General features: G+C 54.8%; 6 protein-coding genes across 6 annotated transcripts; 3 read left to right on the top strand and 3 right to left on the bottom strand.

Annotated features, from left to right (window-relative positions):
• The first annotated feature begins 4875 nt into the window (after positions 1-4875).
• Positions 4876-5590, top strand: B0H18DRAFT_214302 (uncharacterized protein). Its single transcript, XM_048037155.1, has 2 exons — positions 4876-4879; positions 4972-5590. The coding sequence occupies exon 2, from the start codon at positions 5078-5080 to the stop codon at positions 5387-5389; it is 312 nt and encodes a 103-aa protein (XP_047885852.1). The 5' UTR covers positions 4876-4879; positions 4972-5077; the 3' UTR covers positions 5390-5590.
• Positions 5591-5824: 234 nt separating this feature from the next.
• On the top strand, positions 5825-6555 carry B0H18DRAFT_888701 (CTR copper uptake transporter; the record flags this gene model as incomplete). Its single annotated transcript, XM_048041239.1, has 3 exons — positions 5825-6102; positions 6153-6389; positions 6453-6555. 3 exons carry the CDS (start codon positions 5825-5827, stop codon positions 6553-6555), a joined length of 618 nt encoding a protein of 205 aa, XP_047885853.1.
• Positions 6556-6954: 399 nt separating this feature from the next.
• Positions 6955-9356, top strand: B0H18DRAFT_1050284 (iron reductase). The gene is made up of 8 exons (XM_048030930.1): positions 6955-7001; positions 7088-7237; positions 7310-7602; positions 7660-7743; positions 7797-8112; positions 8165-8333; positions 8381-8843; positions 8900-9356. The coding sequence occupies exons 2-8, from the start codon at positions 7185-7187 to the stop codon at positions 9277-9279; spliced, it is 1758 nt and encodes a 585-aa protein (XP_047885854.1). The 5' UTR covers positions 6955-7001; positions 7088-7184; the 3' UTR covers positions 9280-9356.
• Positions 9357-9781: 425 nt separating this feature from the next.
• B0H18DRAFT_1050295 (uncharacterized protein) lies at positions 9782-10719 on the bottom strand. Its single transcript, XM_048030931.1, has 4 exons — positions 10583-10719; positions 10472-10516; positions 9860-10407; positions 9782-9807 (listed from the first exon to the last, which is right to left on the bottom strand). Exons 1-3 carry the CDS (start codon positions 10639-10641, stop codon positions 9891-9893), a joined length of 621 nt encoding a protein of 206 aa, XP_047885855.1. The 5' UTR covers positions 10642-10719; the 3' UTR covers positions 9782-9807; positions 9860-9890.
• Positions 10720-11832: 1113 nt separating this feature from the next.
• On the bottom strand, positions 11833-15477 carry B0H18DRAFT_888728 (uncharacterized protein; the record flags this gene model as incomplete). The annotated part of the gene is made up of 11 exons (XM_048041241.1): positions 11833-12021; positions 12083-12185; positions 12238-12396; positions 12454-12575; positions 12624-12686; positions 12737-12778; positions 12834-13146; positions 13212-13351; positions 13408-13436; positions 13488-15018; positions 15322-15477. The coding sequence occupies 11 exons, from the start codon at positions 15475-15477 to the stop codon at positions 11833-11835; spliced, it is 2847 nt and encodes a 948-aa protein (XP_047885856.1).
• Positions 15478-16838: 1361 nt separating this feature from the next.
• B0H18DRAFT_1050307 (uncharacterized protein) lies at positions 16839-18103 on the bottom strand. Its single transcript, XM_048030932.1, has 6 exons — positions 17996-18103; positions 17783-17944; positions 17648-17723; positions 17483-17587; positions 17240-17430; positions 16839-17177 (listed from the first exon to the last, which is right to left on the bottom strand). Exons 1-6 carry the CDS (start codon positions 18095-18097, stop codon positions 16944-16946), a joined length of 870 nt encoding a protein of 289 aa, XP_047885857.1. The 5' UTR covers positions 18098-18103; the 3' UTR covers positions 16839-16943.
• Positions 18104-19234: the final 1131 nt, after the last annotated feature.

The following is a 19234-nucleotide window of genomic DNA, read 5'->3' on the forward strand; positions in this document are numbered from 1 at the left end:
GCGAGTGCGATGCCACGACGACGTCAGCGCCCGAGTCCGACTGCCCATGGGCTAAACCGCGGGATTATGGCTTCGCCGGTAGATACGAGGGGACTCGATCTATACCACACCATTATATGCCCCCGTTTGACCGTCCAGACGATGCGAGGCCCAGATACGCAGACCCAACGCGTCGTGTCCCCGTGACCAACGCGTCGCGCCTCAACAGCGCGTAGACGCCCATATCGACATGAGGCTGCTCGTGCCCGTCCTCGTCTCTTGTTCTCCTTCCTCTATCATTGCCGGAGGCCATCAATTGCAACTATCTCCGAGAAGACAAAAGACTCACATAGGCCGGGATCAGACGCCGCACACTACACCTCGGAAGGTCGTGTGGCAACGCTCGTCGCATGAACGCCACTCGTCTTGTCGCGACCCAGGTACGTGTTTAGCTGCCTCGTAGCTCATCCACGTTGATTGTCAAGTACGGACACGTTGGAATGTCTTGACATGGCAAGTTTTGTGGTCTTGTTAATCGAAACATTCTTTTGCGAAGATGATCCGGCCAGACGGGAGCCGTTCTTCGTGTGTCATTGTTTCTTGAGGAGAGGCGAGCCCAGAAATCTGGCGCAAATGATAGGTAAGTGGTGCTCGGAACGAAATGTAGGCAGTGCGATCGCTCACTCACTCACGTTGCTATCTCGATCCCACAACGCGGTCTGCGCCCTCGCACTGAAGGTGGCCTCGGTCGAAGACTGGAGGGGAACGCCACGCGCACATAACAGAGCTCACTTTAACTCCAGGTGGTTCATACCGGTGCACAAAGTCGTATATGATGAGACTTACCAACGGCAGACGAAGCACATAGAGATCTCGATGTCCGTCCGTAGCTTGACCATTCGACCGCCGTCCGACAGCTGAACCGAGAGCACGAAGGCCTGTTCGGTCGGATGAGCTTCCGAACCTGTGCTTGAAGAACTACGAGGCTTTGTTTGTCCGCCAACGGTCAGCTTGACGGTGATGACGACGAGCCGGTGACCGCGATGGTAAGTCGTCGCCGTCGCGCAAAAAATTGTTTCTCTAAAGCTTTAGAAATTTCTGTGAAGCTCGCATTCAGTAACGAGCCGCTGGCGAGTTCATAATGCTCTACTGCACATTCCGCATCGAGCGATCGAACCAAGAAAACCACGTACGCTTCAGTGTTATGCCCCATTCACACCCATATCTCCGGATATCTCCCCCATACAACTCTTGTTGCAGATCAACCGACGACGAGTGGGCAACAGAATCGAGGTCGATGGTTGCGTTGAAGGGCGAAAGACAGGAGGGCGGAAGATCAAGGCGCGATAGAGGTCTCGTGGATCGGATGTCCCTTTGCTCACGAGACTCCTCCTCCCGGCGCTGCAGGCTCTTGAGCAACGTCGAAGTATGGGAAAACTGAACATCCCAAGGCCTCGAAAGGTTTAGAAAACATGACCGCTACCCGGTTGACCTGGAATCGACCTGCTGGCGCAGCGCGAGGGCGGGAATGGCTACAGTCGAGCAAGTCGCTCAAGTCTACTCATTAAGACCGGACATGTCAGAGTCAAGAGGTGCAGGGAAACACAGATGGTAGGCCACGACCCCAGCAGCAGGTTGCATAGCAGTGGATGGGTAGCCAAGTGGGGTGGTGGTCCGTCAAAGTGGTAATAGACGCCCGAAGGGACCCGAGTGGCGTGTTTGCAGTTGGTTTGCAACCTGACAGGAACGCGTCTCGCGCGGCCAGCTGCAGACTCATCTCCACGTCTACTCAACTGCTACTTCTCCCAGTCAGCCCGGAGTCATGTGCATTAGTGCACTGCTGGGAAAGACTTTCGAGCGATCACAAACATGGTCACACATGGCGGTACGCGGTCTCGGTACAACAATCCATGATGCTGGGGTTAACGTACCAGTGCGGATTTCAATACACTGGCCGTGGAATTGCCAGATCATCTGGACATTGAAACCAGGTCAGTTCACTGACTCTCGGGAACTTGGTTATGGGGAATCAACGCGACTGCCTTTACGAGAGGCGAGCCAGCATGTCGGATGCGCACTGAGCCTTGTAGAGATGTATGCTTACCTCCCATGAGCGTCCGAGACGCGGCGGGGCGGTCAGTTTCAATTGCTGCAAGTCGTCAGGGCTCGTGCTGCGGACACGGTCAACTTCCTCAGCGGCCACGCGCGAAATGACTTCAGACTAGAAGCAAACGCTCCGGTAGCGTGCCCACCGGTGTCACGGTTGACGACTTCCAGTGCAACCTTCCGGCGACGATCCTGCAAGTGTGATATCAAGACGCTCGCGGTCAATTGGAATCAGCGTGAAGATCGACTGAGGAAATATAGAAGCTTGCGCCGGATTCTTGCCGCCCGTGTCTGTCTGGTTGGACGTACATTGACGTCGACGATCCAGTGCAATGAAGTTCGGCCATACAATAGGTCGGACGTTTCTTCAAGGCGGGCTGATCGCGGGCAGTGTGGAATGCGGTGCGCACTGTTGTTGTGCTACACGCGTTGTGCTGACGTTCGGTGATTCAAGTGGTACTGTCGGACAAGGCGAGTGAGTGTTAAGCAATGCTGTCAAGATGATGAGTGTCTTTATTACTATTCTTGTTATAGACGCTGTTCGACATCAGGCTCCTAATACCAGCCGTCCATAGTGTTCTCGCTCGTACATGTCGAGGGGGGACTTCAGCCTATATACGAAAATATATAAAATGAGCGCTTATATCATATTAGACGCTCTAAAGTTTTGACTTACTATACTGGGGAACTTTTTTAGCCGAATTGACGAGGAGAACACTATAGGACGGCTGGCCAAACTTGTCCCCGAGGCATGGCCGAGGGGGCGCTTATTGACTAGTCAAAGCGACGTACCCCTACGCTAGGTCTTATTTACTGGAGTATCCGACTGGCGTGCGGTCGCGTATGTAATCAAGCTTGGGCGGCTGCCAAGGGCCCGCGCGATCGCAAATTGGCGAAAAGAAATCAAAAATTGATGGGGATTCGAACCCGTGCGCTGTAAAAGACGACCATGTGCTATAACCACTCGACCATAGCAGCTACATAGGTTCCTCGACAGCACACAATAAGAGTACCGTACAGCTTGTGGGCGCTATTCTCGTACGCCCTGCTGTCACCTGCTGTCACCTGTCGGCGCCGTCTGCGGGAAGTGCGCGGCCTGGCACATCAGCGAAGCACACAATGATTTTTCTGGTGTCCGTGTAGGAGTTGCCTCTGGCAGTTAGTCAATGACTGCTGAGTTCTTATCATCGTCACCCCTTCTAACAGCAGGGCGTACGGATATAGCGCCCACAAGCTGTACGGTACTCTTATTGTGTGCTGTCGAGGAACCTATGTAGCTGCTATGGTCGAGTGGTTATAGCACATGGTCGTCTTTTACAGCGCACGGGTTCGAATCCCCATCAATTTTTGATTTCTTTTCGCCAATTTGCGATCGCGCGGGCCCTTGGCAGCCGCCCAAGCTTGATTACATACGCGACCGCACGCCAGTCGGATACTCCAGTAAATAAGACCTAGCGTAGGGGTACGTCGCTTTGACTAGTCAATAAGCGCCCCCTCGGCCATGCCTCGGGGACAAGTTTGGCCAGCCGTCCTATAGTGTTCTCCTCGTCAATTCGGCTAAAAAAGTTCCCCAGTATAGTAAGTCAAAACTTTAGAGCGTCTAATATGATATAAGCGCTCATTTTATATATTTTCGTATATAGGCTGAAGTCCCCCCTCGACATGTACGAGCGAGAACACTATGGACGGCTGGTATTAGGAGCCTGGTTCGACATGCGTCTACAGTTCACACAAAATGGCAACACGGTAGTGTGCGATTCCGTGACCCATGATGTGATCTCGGTGGGGATTAGGACGGTCAAGGACTACGGTAATAGCAACATTAATATAAGTACTTAGACAGTATTCTGTTCTCTTCCATTAGTTCCAGAGATATAAGGTACCCCACAAAGCGATAGTTTTCGAGATGCTCAAAGATGCTCAATGTGTGCGAAGGACCTCAAGGCGACAACGACATCGTGTCTACTTCCAAATGCGGTTCATTGAACTTTTGAACTCCGCCCGCGCGAGCCAATCACAAAATGAGCGCAGCGCACAAATGCCTCGCCTGCCTGGCGTGCGGTGTCACAGTTCGTCAGCGCGTCAGCTCGCTCGTTCAAGTTGCCGTCTACCATCTCGTCGCCGCTCTCACCGCGTTCTCGACCAACGTCCGCCTCCGTCCCTCAGCCACCTTGCTCGTGGAGTGCCAGCGAGACGCATTGACCTGAAACATGCGGAACATCCTGCTCACCGCCACGATGATCAATACGACGGTGGACATTGGGCGCATATAGTCTGTCCTCGAAGCCACTCTCCCACTCGGAGATAACGACGCTCTTCATTTAGTCTTCCCTCTGAGATCTGGAACAAGCTACGACCGTCACAAGGCCTCGACACTAATACGACTATGCGTATTGGACGAACGGTGGGGCATTGCCATGATATCTAGGTTTTGGGTAGCAGTCGAGATTCACGAAGCATAGTCTGCTGTCGACAGGGTGAGGGATAAAGAGTGTAACGGAGACAGGTATGTCTCCCTTCTCGCACGATTGCCCACTGACCTGTCGAGTGGGAGGACACCCTCACGAAGCTCGACCGCACGGTAAGTCATCTTACAGCATATACGGCGCGTCTGTCCGGAGCTCTGGCTCTGTGCAGCGCCTATATCTGAACATGCTGGCCGCCTCGGAGGCGTATTGAGTGGGGGATTACCTCACGAAGCTCGATATGTCCTTATTGCTCTACTGTTTCTGTGGCACCTGCACGAACGGCCGGTTTCCCTGGCTCAAGAAATGACGACAAATCTGCGACTTCTGTATGTTGCTCTATCGATGCCTCTCGGACTCTGTGGACATCTAGTCATCCCTGACGGCACTCAACTATTTTCTTTACTTCGCCGACGCCCAGATGAATTAACCCCGACTGTCTTTCTTCTGCTTCTCCTTCGTGGCTGCTCAGCGTGGCCATTCTTGCTACCAGTCTTCAACTACCACCGGCGCGATTCAGTATACACATGCTCTCTTATCGCAGGCCTCACCTCTGGATCAACGTACTGCTCCATGCTCGCGCCTATCTTTTGGTCTCTGGACCACTTGCCGGCCGGGGGCTTCGGCTTGCTATTCTGAGCACCTGGCTTGCACTTGCTACGTGGTGCATCGCAGGCCCTTCACAACTTGGTACCCATCGATACCACCGTCACCGATGCGCCCGCTGTCCATGGTGCGTGCCCTGTCGCGGGCTTCGTTCTCCGATATACTCCTCCCGGGGCGCCCCTCCTGACGTGCGTCGTGCACCCTACATACTCGGGGACGTACTACAGCCCTGACTCGGGAACTGCGTGCTACGTTCCGACCGATGTCGATGGCGAATGCCATGCCGCCGTTTTGACTACGCGCCCGGATGCGGTCCGCGCGCACCCACAGGCCCTGGATACCATCCGGTGAAGAGTTCAAGCCGAATCGGCGACACCCCCTTGCAGCGTTCTCGCATCACACTTCTGTGCGAAGACAGGGAAGATCCACTAGAGAAATCCACTTGCATGCGTCGGAACCGCAGGACTTGGCGAACACCGACGGCGACTGACCATCGTCTTCGGCGCCTACCGTATCCGGTGTTTGTTTTGCTTTGCTCGGATTACGTAAGCGCCTAGCTCGACTTCTCGCTTAAACAGCCTCGCATCTCGTCGTCTTCGCTCTAGCGGCAACTGTATCGCCCTCCTCCCTCAACGATGTGCTGCTGTCGCTCTGTGATGCCCTCCTGCATGTGCTACCTCGTTTGTCTGTGCGCACTTTTCGCTCCAGTTGCGCAGGCGGCGAGCAACGGCATGGACATGTCCATGGACGGCGCGATGGACCTCGCCTCGGGCAACATGTTGACGTATCTGCATTTCACGCCGGGAGACATTTTGTGGTTCCAGGGATGGGTGCCAGGGAGCGCGGGCGCGATGGTGGGAGCGTGTATCGGGCTATTCCTGCTTGCGATGGTAGAGAGGTGGATCGCCGCGGCGAGGGCGGTTATGCAGGCGCATTGGGCGCAACGGTACGTCGGTTCTGCAAAGCGTTGTGTGGAAGGTGCTCATCTATCTGAAGGGCTCGCGTTGTCGAGCTCAATACGGGTAGCAATGCTAGCCTACCGACGACTAGATCATCCGCTGTCGATGAGAAGAGGTCTACCTCCTCCCTCAGCGTGCCCGTCCTGCATTCGACTCTCCCCAGAACTATCGGCCTTCGCTCCGCTGCGCCGTTCATCCTCAAGCACGAGCTGCCGCGTGGCATTTTGCTTATGGTGCAAGTTGCGCTGAACTACGCGTTCATGCTCGCTGTGATGTGTGTCCTGTTATCGTCGTCTCCGAGGTCAGTTGCTGATAGTCTGCTTCGCCGTTCTTGCAGGACGTTCCAATTGGGCTTCATTTTCTCGCTTATCGTTGGGCTCGGTGTCGGAGAGATGCTTTTTGGGCGGTTCGCGTCCCACATTGAGCTCGTGCATCTGTGAAGATCTTCTGAATTGTAATGGAGTTATGTACTATAGGCTGTTGGTTCCTTCGACGTGCATCCTGCGCTATCTCTCGCTCTTCCCTTCTCGTTGTCCAGCTATTCTTACGCCTTTCGAACGAAAAGATGTTTCGCATCATGACTATCGGATGTATCATAATGACTGCTCTATCATTCGCCGTGTCAACGTGTTAGCCATCCTAGCTTCAGATGTCGGTCCGGAACTTGAACGTGCTCTGGTTGTGCTGGTAGAGAATTGTGCCTTTCGGTCCTCGCGGCGGCGCAATCTGATGTGGACGTTCTCCTGCTGCGCCGCCGTTCCTCGTCGCCGTCACCGTCGCTGTCGGCCGCGTAGCGCGCAGTCATAGCAATGAGGCCTTGAGGGGCGGGCGCACAAACTAGAACTTCTAGACCGAAGATCGCAACAGGGAGGAGTCAATTGCAAACTGATAAGATTGAAATGCGGGATCAGTCACCCCCGATTGGCAGGAGGAAAAAGTCTTTCACCAAACTTTGGCCGGGACAAACTCACGTCCGCCACACTTGTAGGCAGTAGCCACCCGGACTAGGCAACCCAACTCCCCTTCATCCTCATCATCCTTGGATCGCAAGAGGGTGTGTAGGGCAGCCATGTCTTCGTACGGTACGCCGCCGTCTATCCCGTCTGCGCTGCAGCAGTACAAGTGAGTGCTCAGCCACCGCGTTGAGGCGTGGAAGACTTGGGAAAATCGGTGCTCACGGTCATGCTCCCCCAGCTCTTACGTCGAGGACCCGAAATGGCAGAGGAAGTTCTCAGCCATTTGGGCGGCCGTCGCGGGCGTCGCGATATTGCTCTCGCTTCCCCATCTTATTCGATCGCTCAGACATGGAGGGGCCTTGCGTGGTTTATTCGGCGTTTCCGAGAGTATCGCTGCACAGCGCTATGCGACTATCGGGGACGCAGACGTGAAACCTAGAACAAGGAGACGGACATTCTATGGGCTAGTCGAGACTGTCTCATCACTGTTCTGGTGGACTGTCCCCGCTGTTGGTCTGACCCTTGGCCAGCGTAGGGTTTCATCTCGCCAAATTATAACCCGCTCGCTGATCTCTATCACTTCCACAGTCCTTCTCGTGGCAGGATATCTTGTTGCGGTGATCGTCTGTATTACGACCGATGCTCCTCTAGTGACGAATCCAAACCGAGCAGGTGTGTTATTACTGGTCTTTGACCTCGACAAAGTGTACTAATTCTGTACTCAGGGTTCCTCGCCCTGGCACAATTCCCGGTTGTCTATCTGCTCGGGACCAAGAACTCCGTCCTCTCATTACTTCTCGGTCCTGGGAACGGCTATGAGAAATTGAACTTCTTGCACCGATGGGCCGGCCGCGGCATGCTTATTGGCGGCGTGATCCACGGGGCGCTCTGGATCCGCAATCACCTGGAATTCGGCCTGCCCATTCTTGGCCAGCAGAAGGAGACGTCGGGCGTGGCATCGCTCGGTGTCCTTTGCGGTATCACGCTTTTCTCGCTGAAACCCGTGCGGTACTACTTCTACCAGTTCTTCTTCATCTCTCAGTAAGTCTGCCCTTGCCTGTTTGTATCTGACGTATATTGACGTTCACGTTAGCGTCCTTGGCTACGTTTCGTTCACGATCTCTATCTGCTACCACACAGAGTATGCATGGACGTGGGTATACCCTCCGCTTGCGTTCTACGGCCTCGACATGCTCTTGAGGCTGTTCAAGTACCGTATCAAGGACGCGACGCTGGTACCCATGGACCAGAACATGACCATTGTGCGTGACGCAGGCCCTCCCCAAAAGCAGTGCTAACCACCTCTTAGATCCACGTCCATGACTGCACGAAGGGCTGGCAACCGGGTCAGCATGTCCGTCTGCGGGTCTTTTTCGATGGACGCATCTTCGAGTCGCACCCACTCACGATCATGAACGCACCCTCGCCCGTCTCGTGTGTTCCCTCGCAAACCCTCTCGCTCGCCGCAAAGGCAAAGGGTGATTGGACACGTGCGCTGAACGCTTACGCCGTAGAAGAACAAGCGCGTTTGCTAGGAAGCGAGAAAGGCGAGCAACCTGGCATCCCTGTACAGGTTATGCTGGATGGGCCGTACGGCGGGTGCAGCATCGACTTGGGTCGATATGAGAGCGCGTTTCTGATTGCCGGTGGTTCGGGTGCGACGTTCACACTATCGCTACTGGACGATATCATTGCGCGCTGCGTGAAGTTCGGCCGCCCAGGCAACGAGAGGACGAGACGCATAGAGTTTGTTTGGTGTATCCAATCGTACGGTGAGCTGGTCTGCACACGCTCCTCAGTGACTCGCTTTGACACCGCTGCTTTCTAGGGTGCATCAACTGGCACGCACAAATGCTCACCGACCTCGCAACCGCCGTCGCTGGCACATCACTAGACCTCCACATCTCCATCTTCGTAACCTGCCTCTGCAACCCCGACGCCGTCCCCACCATCCCTAACTCCGACGTCGTCCTCTTGCGTCCTACCATCGGCAACCTGCTCCACCAGTTCATCACCCCACCGACGGAAGAGGAGATTGCTGAACAGCCGAAGCTATCTTGGGTCGGTTTGGGCGGTGGAGTGGCCGTCTGTGCTGCAGGGCCAGAGTCGCTCACGACGGAGACGCGTAATGCCGCGGCGAAGTTGAGTCTGACCAAAGGACTGGAGCTGGGCGGTTTAGGGCTGCATACCGAGACTTACGCCTTATGATCATGACGCCCTGGGCGCTCGAAATTGCTGCTCGTGTATTATATGTCATCATGAATCCCAAACATTTGTACTTCGGATGCACGGTGAGCAATGTCTGATCCGCCCTTTCAGTCGAAGACCGGCACTGGCAAAGTGTACTAGCAGAACCGAACAAGTGCACCAGGAGCTGAAGAAAACATCATTATGCTCATGCGTGAGTTCAATTGCGAGGGTCAACTGATCTCGAACGACTCGTAACTCAGTACTCAGTGGTGCTATTATTAGCATTGCACGTGAGCTACCATTCCCATTCCCACCGTCAGAATCTGGGCAGAATTGCAACTTGCCCTCGTACGTCCATCGCCAGAGAGGCCCAGAGTCGTCAGTGCTTTAATGTCGAGCCTGACAGTCTCAGAAATGCTCGATAATTATATTCGCAGCGCCATGTTTACTCTAATCAATATGCTAAGCATATGATGGAGGCCAACCTGTCCGCACCTGAATCACCTCCGAGTCGATGTATCATGCTATCACAGAGTCAATCATCTTCTTGGTATGTGGTCTAGCCTTGCCAGTATTGCTGACGATCGCTGACTTCTGCATGTATCGAGTCCTCCGAGCGCAAATAAACTTTAGATCTTCCAGTAGTCTAGCGCGTTCTCTCCCTGCTCGAATTGGTAACCGCCCACCCCGGATACCACTACCATCCTGTTCCCCTTGACAGCAGCGCGCAATTCATTCACCGCCGCCCTCCCGAATGCCAAGTTCGTCACCCTCCCACTGTCCGCCTCTTCCTTGCAGCTCTGAATGGCCTGACTGATGTCCACGTCGATCGCCGCAAGCAGCGTCTCCAACTCGCTTCCTTCCATCCACTTTACGCCCTCCGCCGCCTTTACGATCACCGCGAGGATCTTCAGACTCGCGAATCCGAGTCCGGCTCCGTAGAGAGCTCGGACTCGTGATAGAACTTGTCGCAGTTTATCGGTAGGTGCACTTAAACCGCGCGATGTATCGGAAATGAATAGGCCGTCCGGTGAAGGAACGCTCGGGGCTCCGGTTTGTACTAGCCTGCGTCGCGCCAGTGAAGCAAGGCTCGATGCCGATGCCGGGGGGCTGGTCGCGATCATCCCTCGTACGATCGCACGGAGACTGTAGAACGTTGTTCGCCGAGGTGAGCTTCAGCCCTCCACTGTTTCGTGAATGGGGGACTCACTCTTCCGCGTTAGCGTTAGCGATGAATGTATCCATCATGAGGTTCCTGTGTGGGGCACGTTATAGAATGCTAAGGTTTTGTAAGTCGTTCTTATCATAGCAGGGGACTAACACATGGCCGAGCACTGAAGATGCCGTGCGAGAGGAGAGGTCAGAGGAGGGCGCTGGCATTCAGGCCCAGACAGTTTGCACAAGGATGAAGGGAAGATTCCCTGATTGAGCGGTAACCTGTGCTTTAATACTGTCAAGAGATGTCCTACAGTCTCCGCGCGGAAATGCTGATGCTACATGTTTGCGCGCCACGCGTACGGACTGTGAACACGGCTGTGTTGAACAAGGGATGGGCCCCTGAGCATTGCAGACAGCAACTCGATGGTATCGCCCGACTTCCGCCGTCACTGTATGGCCGACATGCACTTTGTTCGGGCTTGTTTTCCGCGGACGCGGTGGATGCCAATGCAGACACTGATGTGGTCGCAACGTATGAGGTGCGTACGAAACTCGCGTAATCGATTGTGCGCGACCTCACTCCCAGGACTCATAGGCAATGATCTCCAGGTGAGTTAGTCCATACGTTATGGTATCCGTGGACTTGTCTGTCACTTGGCATCGTATGCCTGGTCTCCGTTCTCGCATGGTCCTACAGATGGCTCTGAATGGGCAGACCCACTCGAGAAGCAGTGTAAGGATCATTGTGATTGCACTGGCTACATGGAGATGCGCCACATTTCATCGAAACACTGACAATCAGGCAGGTCGACAGATGAGATAGAAGGAGGCCGTTCCATTGGAGACTGCTCTGAGGATGGCAGCCAGCGCAGCGCCGTGGTTGAGACGAGCAAGCTCAGTGGGTCATGGTGTTCTTCCATACCTGTCTGCAACACGTACATCAAAGGATCTGGGATACTGACTCGGTATATTGAGCGCCAGATCTGCTCCCAGGCTAGCAATGTCTTGGGTCGGTGAATCCAGTCGCGATTCATGTTCCATACCTCGGCCAATCATGGTGACCGGCCAGGGTTGCTGGTCATTCAAACTCTTTGGTTGCCGCGACATCGCCATCTCAGCCATCGCCCGTGTTCATGGCTCTTATCAAAGTGATCTCCACGTTTATGATAGTAGATCTATGACGGATGGGGAATGACCGACGTGCATAATTGCCTTCGATCCATGCGAGCGTCTTAGAATGTGTAAACCACTGGATTTATGCAAATGACGAGGAAAGAAACATTAGACACCGTGTATAGCAATATCATCATCGGCGTATGTAACCTGTGCTCTAGCTGTACAACAATTGATACCGTGAGGAGATGCAGCATGTCCGCGATGCAAATACGAGAGAAAATGCGACAATGGAGTTCATTATAATTTGCTGTTGGACGGAGTGAAAGAGTTCAGGCGTTGGATTGGCTGCAGTTTCTTCTTGACTTCCCGCAGGATGGTCGTCTTCGGCTGCCAGTCATCAAATGCGTCTCGCAGCTGGGCAAACTCTCGCGCAAATAAATGGGCGACTCGCTCGTCGGCGATCATATCACGAAGTGACCAAGGAATCTATGGAATGTTCGACCACAGTCACTATTTGATATGTCTAATAACCACAAGATGGACGCACCTCATAGTCGTTCTGTTCCTCCACAGCATTGAAAGAATCTATGTTGAGGTCCGCATGCTCTGTATCACCATCGTTGGTTAGGAAGAAGTACTTCACTGCCAAGCTGCCGTGATTCATCAGTACCGGATGCCTGCTGGCACGAGACATAGACTAACGAGAATGTGGCGAGCTCCTCGTACACGGTTGAGTGGCCGATGCCACTCAATGTGCCAGCTGTAGCTTCGGACAAATGTAACAGCAGGCCACCATCGGACAGGCCCGCGTTCAAGATCCGGATAAGCAGGACAAGCAAATTGGTTAGAAAGTCGGAAGAACTAGACGTATGACATCCGTAAGCAGCCAGACGGCAAATGTGAACTACAAGGACGCACTGATATGCATCACCGTCGATGTACAAAGCGCGCAAAATTCGAGGGTGCGAAGCTGCTGTGAATAGACCAGAATAGATAGGGACAACTTGGTCGTTCAGAGAAGCGATATACACTATCTTGGCCTACGAGGGATGAGAATCAAATATCCTGTGCTTGATAGCCCCACTTACACCGTGATCAACAACATTCTTGAGCGCTTTGACGTAGTTCTTCGATAAACGGGACTGAGTGTTCTGACAAGCAGTGAGTTGAGGCCGTATGTGGATCCAATCAGTTATAGTACCTGGAATTCGAACAGCTCCCGTGCCGAGGCATGTTCGAAATACTGAATTAGTCCTTGTGTCAGTCCTCTTCGCCGCCACGAACGACGAGATGCACACCTGAATATATGGCTGTAATAGCGAGCTTATCCCGAGGTACCTCAATGGTCCAAGGTGAATCCCACACAGCGCCAGGAAGCCGATTCGCTGAGCTTGAGTCACTGGCTGAGCAGCACCGCCCGGAACCACTGCAGCGGCTGTCTTCGTCAAAGTGTCCACGCTCCGCGACGTGAGAATGTGACCATCGCGGACCAAACGATCAAGCAGATGTGTGGCGACGATGCATCCTTGTGAGTGCGCAGCCACAAAGATGACATCTGCCGCATGAAGATCTTCCATCCAGTCCTCATTTGACAGCAACTGGTCGTGCACCCTGAGACACGTGGAAGACGGCGCGATGAGACTAACACGCGGGATACCATCGATCTTCAGACTTACTTCGACACCTTGCGCTCGATGGTTCCGTCGCCTTCCAGTGGTACCCTAGTGATCTTCTTGAACTTGAAACCGTGTTCCTGCTCAAACTGATCCAGTGCTTGACAGGTCATGTCCACGAACTTGGTACTAGACGATGGTAGCTGTACGGATCTAGGTCAGACAGATTCTTACAGCACCATATGAGGTGGAGGCTCACTCCACCAGCCAGCGTCCTAGTCACCGCCCCTACAAACAGAGCATCAGCATCAGCAAATCATCAAGAATTCGACAACGGACCAGGAGACCACCCAGCCACACCGATCACGACTACCCTACAGCCTCCGTTGAGCATGTATGGGTTGAGGGTCTCCCCAATTACGTCCAGCGCCTTCGGGAGCTCCTTGCCCAGGTGAATGAACTTCGCCTCCCGCTCCCGTTCCCTGGCCTTCCCCTTGCCTTTGCCCTCGACCTCGTCGTCCCTACTGAAGAGCACATCGCTCACGAGTGAGAACGTCTTCGAAACCTTTGCGAGTTTCGACTTTCCCCGAGGCTTCGGCGGGACGAGCGAGCGCGGCGGCGATAGGAAGATCTGCTCCCAAGTCGGAAGCACTAAGTTCTTGAGAGACGGTGGCCGGGGCACTGTCGCGGATGCGACACTGGACGCTCTGGACGGCGCCGGAGAAGGCGACCGAGCAGTACCTTGTTTCAAGTCACTCCTCCGTCCTTCCACGGCGGAGACAGAGCCAATGGACTTCTTGTGGGCGTGCTCGCGCCTCGCGGAAGGCAGAGACGCCTTCGAAGAGGGAGACGCTGGCCGCGGCTGCAGATGGTCGTTGCCTGACGCGATAGCTACGGGAGCGGAAGGTCCCTCTTGTTTGTCTTCTTCCTCCTCGTCGACATTCATCACCTCCATGCCGTTCTCATCCTTCTCCTGTCCATCGTCCGATATGGTCTTCGTGAGCAAGGCTTTGGACATGAAGAACGACACCCAGCTAGAGCGACTCGCGGTGATTGACGATTCGATAGGGTTCTGTGATTCCGTCGACGGAGACGTCGTGCTGTCGGCGGGCGGTGGCGGATCGGAGGCGACCGCTATGACAGGAGGCTCTGTTATGTCTGTCTTGTCGTCAGACGAATCTTCACGAGCGAGTGCCTCTTCTTTGACCATCTCGGACTCTGACTTGACGCGTCCGCTTGAGCCACGCTCGTCTTCCGTCGCTTCAGTGACCTGGACCGTAGATGGGCCCGCATCCGCGGGGTTGGGAGACATGTTGTACCAACCCCACGGTGAATACCAAACTGAGTTATGGCTCTTGGCAGTCTCAGCAGACAGTATCGATGCCGGTTTCCGGCTGGTAGGAGATGGACCCTCCCGGATACCATCGGCACTCGTGCTCTTCTGCATGTCAGGTGGCGCCTCCTGGGCCGGAGACCTCGCTACAGCAGCAGGTGCAGAAGCCGTAGAAGCCGTCTGGGCCATTTCCGGGGCAGGGGATGTAGGAGATGTCAGCTCCGGTTCGGCATTTGCTTTCACCGTGTCAATCATGAGAGCCTCCGGCTTCGTAGGTCTGTCCGAAGTAGGCTGAGTGCCCGAACCCCAGGCTACATAATCCCACCAGGACGACGTATGTGCCTGCTGATCAGTAGCCTTCGGCGTCTCGTCATCAGAAGGTGGCCTCGGCGATGTCGATGGCCCATCCGCAGACAATTCCGGAGTGGGCGCCTCAGATACTGGTGACCGCGCGGGAGTGGATTCGGTAGCCGAAGCGCCAGACGAAGGTGGCTCAGGATCTGGTGCAGTGATTGAGCTCATCATTGCCCGCTCAATCTTTGTTGGAAGAGGTGTACCAGGTGGTGGCTGAGACTCTTCAGCTGGTGGTACAGAGCCATTGTTATCTATACTAGCGCTAGGCACGGAGTGCCGTGAGGTAACTCACTTTGAACTGAGTCACCATTGCTCTCCCCAACTTTGTGCTCGCCGGCGCATGTCGAAGACTGTAATTGACCTGACGGACAGATGTCATCAGCTGTGCTTTCGGTGCGCATTGCACTACGTACCCGCAGCATCCTTCACTCCATCCTTCGCGACCTCAATTCTCCCAGACGTCGCTCCATCCAGCTGTGCACTCACTTCCGCACTCTTCACAGCCTGCTGCAACGGGACCTTCGGACGTCCAAGCAAAGGTATTCGCAGCGTGAAACGGCTCGTCGACGGGTTCAAGTCAGACATGGAAGGCTTGCGCCCCATCGATGGGTCATCCTGAGGCTGCACCTGTGCACGCAACATCTCCATGGGCGGGCTGTCTGTGGCAAGTCTCGCCCGAGGGACTTCCTCGTCGACTGACATGAGGGAAGGAGACGCGCCGATGCGGGAAGCGGAAATCGTCGGCAGTCCCGGGGAGGATGGACTAGGCGTAGCCTGTGACGCCTGAACAGGCGGCCGGGGCATTGTAATGGATTGCGGCCGGGCTGTGTCGGATTCCGCACTCGGGTCCTTCTGTCCGCCTTGACTCGAGACGGGCACCGTTCTCGGTTGTTCACTGACCTTATCAAGGTCGAGTTTGAGAGCATCTTCCGCGGTCGGCCTGCTTTGCGTTTCCTCACTTCTCACTGTGTCTTTTCCTCTAGCGCGAGACAAGGATCCGAACCACGACGAACGAGTTGACAGTTGCTTCGGCTCGCGCTCGGAGCTGGGAAACGGCACCGCCTCTGTGGACACTGCAGCCGTTTCCGTTGATAGTCCGGTTGTCGGTGGTGGCGATGTCAACGCGTCAGAGGGTGCTGTAGCTATCCAATCATGCCGATCAGAACCGAGGACTTGTATAGCGAGCATGCACGTTGCCATTACTTACGACTGTCTGCGTCGTCTATGGGCAAAATTTGTACAGCCTCTTCCTCAGGTGGTGGGATCAACGCTGGACTAAGATGTTGCGCAGCCGCGGACTGAGTTCGGGTGCGTTTGCGGTCCACATCGCCCTCCCCGATATCTGTTTCTCTCCCAGCTGTAGAGGTCGATGACAAGCGCTCCCGCTTCTTCGACATGATACTCGACGAGCTCGAGTTGTCGTCCAGCGCATGGGCGGGTAGCTGGTCAATTGCGGAGCGCAGCTTCGAACCTTGCTCGGGCTGCGCGTAGACTAGCGAAATACTGGCTGGCTGCTGGCTCTTTGTCGCGGAGATGGTTCGTCGCCAGCGAGGAGGATGTGTTGAATGTGATGAACGACGACTAGAAGGACTGGATGGGCTCGCGGACATGGAGGTCGCGGATGAGCAGCGACCGGCGATGTTCAGAGACTGACGTATTCGGGATTATAACACGTTGGCAGATAAGATAAGATTGGCGCCATGTCTTAACCTCAGACAGAAAGCAATGATCTCGACTCACGACGGGAAGGAGGAGGAGGAGGAGGAGGAGGAGGAGGAAGAGGAGGAGGAGGAGGAGGAGGAGAAGAGGGGAAGCGGGAGAAAAGTAGAGGGAGCGGGACCTAGATGAGTTCTAGCACAGTTGCCGAATTTCAAGGTCAGAAACACTGACACTAATCACCATCGTCCAAGTTGTCATGGCTCAGTTACCGAGTCCCGGTAATGATGTACTGGCAATGTTTCGAGACTATTAGGCTAAGTCAGAAATACCTCCAACCAATAGTGTCGCAAGTAAAGCTCCGAGTCTCTGATTGATGCTCGCAGACTCAACATTATAATACATAACAACCCGCAAGACTATCTACCCTCAGGCCGACATCGTCATAGAGGCTATACCGGGGATATCTCACTCTCACCCGCAGAAGACGAGCTCTGTAACAGCGCAGGATGATTCGTCGCCAAGTGAGTACCAAAGTCCTTCTCGGTGCTGTGAAACGTCGCCGGCGCAAAGACGACCGACTCCAAAGGTGCGCTATCCGATCCACCGCTCGTAGAATTCGACCGCCTGCTCAGGCCGATGCGGATGAAGATGGTGTTGAAAATGACAGATATGAGTGCCGGTATCTGAGAATAGTGAAGTTATAATGCGGTAGGACACAGATTTGAACAGACGGGAATACACTTACGAAGCTGTTGATGACATATTCGACCTGGAGAGCGTGTATGGCGGTCACCAGCGCGACGATGAGGATGGCCGTGTACAACGCTCCAGATTCGACGATCACTAATATGACGGGCCAGAGACCGCTGTGACCCCGTTTGACGCCGCTTTTCCTGGCGTCGCGTTCCACAGTCCAGATCTTGTATGCAAGGAAAGCTGTAGACAGATCAATATCCGGCGTGCGCTCTGGGAAGCAAGACATATGTACCGGTTGCAGAACCGTTCGCGACGAAGGTGAATATATAGATAAGGAGACCCCGCTCGCCATTGATGACCCCGCTCGCGAACATATACAAGATATACATCATGCTCCCTACACGAACATAGGATTAGCTGAGCACAGCGCAAACACGGACGTGCACTGATGACATACCCAGACCGCCTACCCATGCAATGCACGGTAGCACAATGACCCACCAGGTCTGCCAGACAATGTAACAGCGGTATATCTATACAAGTACGGCTCATTCAGTGGTTGCGCTGGATCGACGCGCGGACACTTGCTCACCACAACGGCATCACCTATGAGTGTCTGTAGTCCGTAAATCGCGTTGTCTGTAAGAGACACCGGAGTAGAGAACGTGGAGAGGTATTTCTGCGGTCCGAGCTGTCCTTCGTCGATGTGGTCGACGAATGCTGTGACCGTAAGGTTGATGTCGATGCATAGTCGCTATATTGTAATATCAGCACGAGCACGAAGAGTAGTATAGAACAGACTGACGATGGTTGGTAAGGCCCACAACAGGAACGCGGTCACGAGCATGATATGACTTCCCCGCAGGCCGCGCTGTACCCCGAGAATCCACACTGTCATGCCGAACATGCAGCATGAAAACCCTACGAGGGGTCATCAATTTGTCGGCGTCGGCGTCCGAACCACACTTCAATGTGTTCGCGAAGGAGAACTCACCATAGATGAGCGACTGCAGAGCGATCGAAGTGATGGGCGTCCTCGCATTTGTGCCTGCGATGTAGACGGGCATGTTCAGTATTGTGCCGCGCGCACAGGTGAAAAGGGAGACAGTTGGGAGGTGAAAGCCACACCGATGAGATGTCAAGCGGTCACATATATGCCTGGGGAGCATTTGACAAGGTTCGAGAGACGCATTGTCGGACGCGGAGGACGGGGACTTGCGAGGTCGTCTCAGTGCCGAAGCTTCTGATCAACAGAGGAGGCATATGGAGGCATTGTTTCTGTCACTGTCTGTCAGAGATCGCGGCCTGACGACAACGGAGCCAAGCGTGCGATCGATCAGGAGTACATTAGTATGTGGCCCATCAGTACTTACTGTTAACCTTGCACTACTGGCAGCCCGTGATCGCTTTGCTCTCACTCGACCGCCAGTCCTGCGTCATCCGCTCACTTGCTGCGTCCCGGTCACGGCCCTCCCGCCGACGCACGCTGCTTCCGACACCTCGCCCACGCGTCTCATTGGCTGCCGCCGCCCATTCGACTCGACGCTCGACACGCTCAGCGGCCGCTTTCTGCCACTCGTCGCCCTGCTCTCGCCCGACTGCTCCTGCGTTCTGCCCGTGCCCTGCTCTCGCCCGTCTGCGTCCTCTCCCTGCTGTCTCTCCTCCTCCCGTCGCTTCTGCCCGCCCCTCAGCGGCCATCCGTGCCCATAGGCAGATGCGCACAGTCGAGACGAGTCTGCCGGCACCCCCAACGCCCCACTTTGCACACTGTTCCGGCATACAAAAGTCCGTTTTCCTTTTACTCGTGTCATCGCGCGCATTTACCGAGAAAACACGTCTCCCAATGTCACCCACCCATCTTCTTCCAGCCTTCCGCCGCCCCCATTCCGCCCTTCGTACCCTGCCACACCGGTACCAAACGATGCACGGGCATCGTATTGTGTTGCTCCAAGTTGTCGGGAGCGATGCCTAGCGCAGCGCGGTGCGCTGCGTCGCGTTCCGTGCGACGCTATCAAACAAGCGCCCGTAATCCCTCCTCGCCTCT

This window comes from Fomitopsis serialis, assembly GCF_022376445.1.
Source record: "Fomitopsis serialis strain Sig1Antser10 chromosome Unknown B0H18scaffold_200, whole genome shotgun sequence".
NCBI lineage: Eukaryota > Fungi > Basidiomycota > Agaricomycetes > Polyporales > Fomitopsidaceae > Fomitopsis > Fomitopsis serialis.

Excerpts from the sequence above, each read along its gene's own strand:
- B0H18DRAFT_214302 (XM_048037155.1), top strand. The coding sequence starts at position 5,078 with ATGCTCTCTTATCGCAGGCCTCACCTCTGGATCAACGTACTGCTCCAT.
- B0H18DRAFT_1050295 (XM_048030931.1), bottom strand. The coding sequence starts at position 10,641 with ATGCCAGCGCCCTCCTCTGACCTCTCCTCTCGCACGGCATCTTCAGTG. Across the intron at positions 10,517-10,582 it reads TCTTCAGTGCTCGGCCATGT|GAACCTCATGATGGATACAT; the intron begins GTTAGTCCCCTG and ends TGCCCCACACAG. Across the intron at positions 10,408-10,471 it reads GCTAACGCTAACGCGGAAGA|TCTCCGTGCGATCGTACGAG; the intron begins GTGAGTCCCCCA and ends AACGTTCTACAG.
- B0H18DRAFT_1050284 (XM_048030930.1), top strand. The coding sequence starts at position 7,185 with ATGTCTTCGTACGGTACGCCGCCGTCTATCCCGTCTGCGCTGCAGCAG. Across the intron at positions 7,603-7,659 it reads TGGTCTGACCCTTGGCCAGC|TCCTTCTCGTGGCAGGATAT; the intron begins GTAGGGTTTCAT and ends TCACTTCCACAG. Across the intron at positions 8,113-8,164 it reads CAGTTCTTCTTCATCTCTCA|CGTCCTTGGCTACGTTTCGT; the intron begins GTAAGTCTGCCC and ends CGTTCACGTTAG.
- B0H18DRAFT_1050307 (XM_048030932.1), bottom strand. The coding sequence starts at position 18,097 with ATGTTCGGCATGACAGTGTGGATTCTCGGGGTACAGCGCGGCCTGCGG. Across the intron at positions 17,945-17,995 it reads TGTGGGCCTTACCAACCATC|CGACTATGCATCGACATCAA; the intron begins GTCAGTCTGTTC and ends ATTACAATATAG. Across the intron at positions 17,588-17,647 it reads TGCATGGGTAGGCGGTCTGG|GGAGCATGATGTATATCTTG; the intron begins GTATGTCATCAG and ends ATGTTCGTGTAG.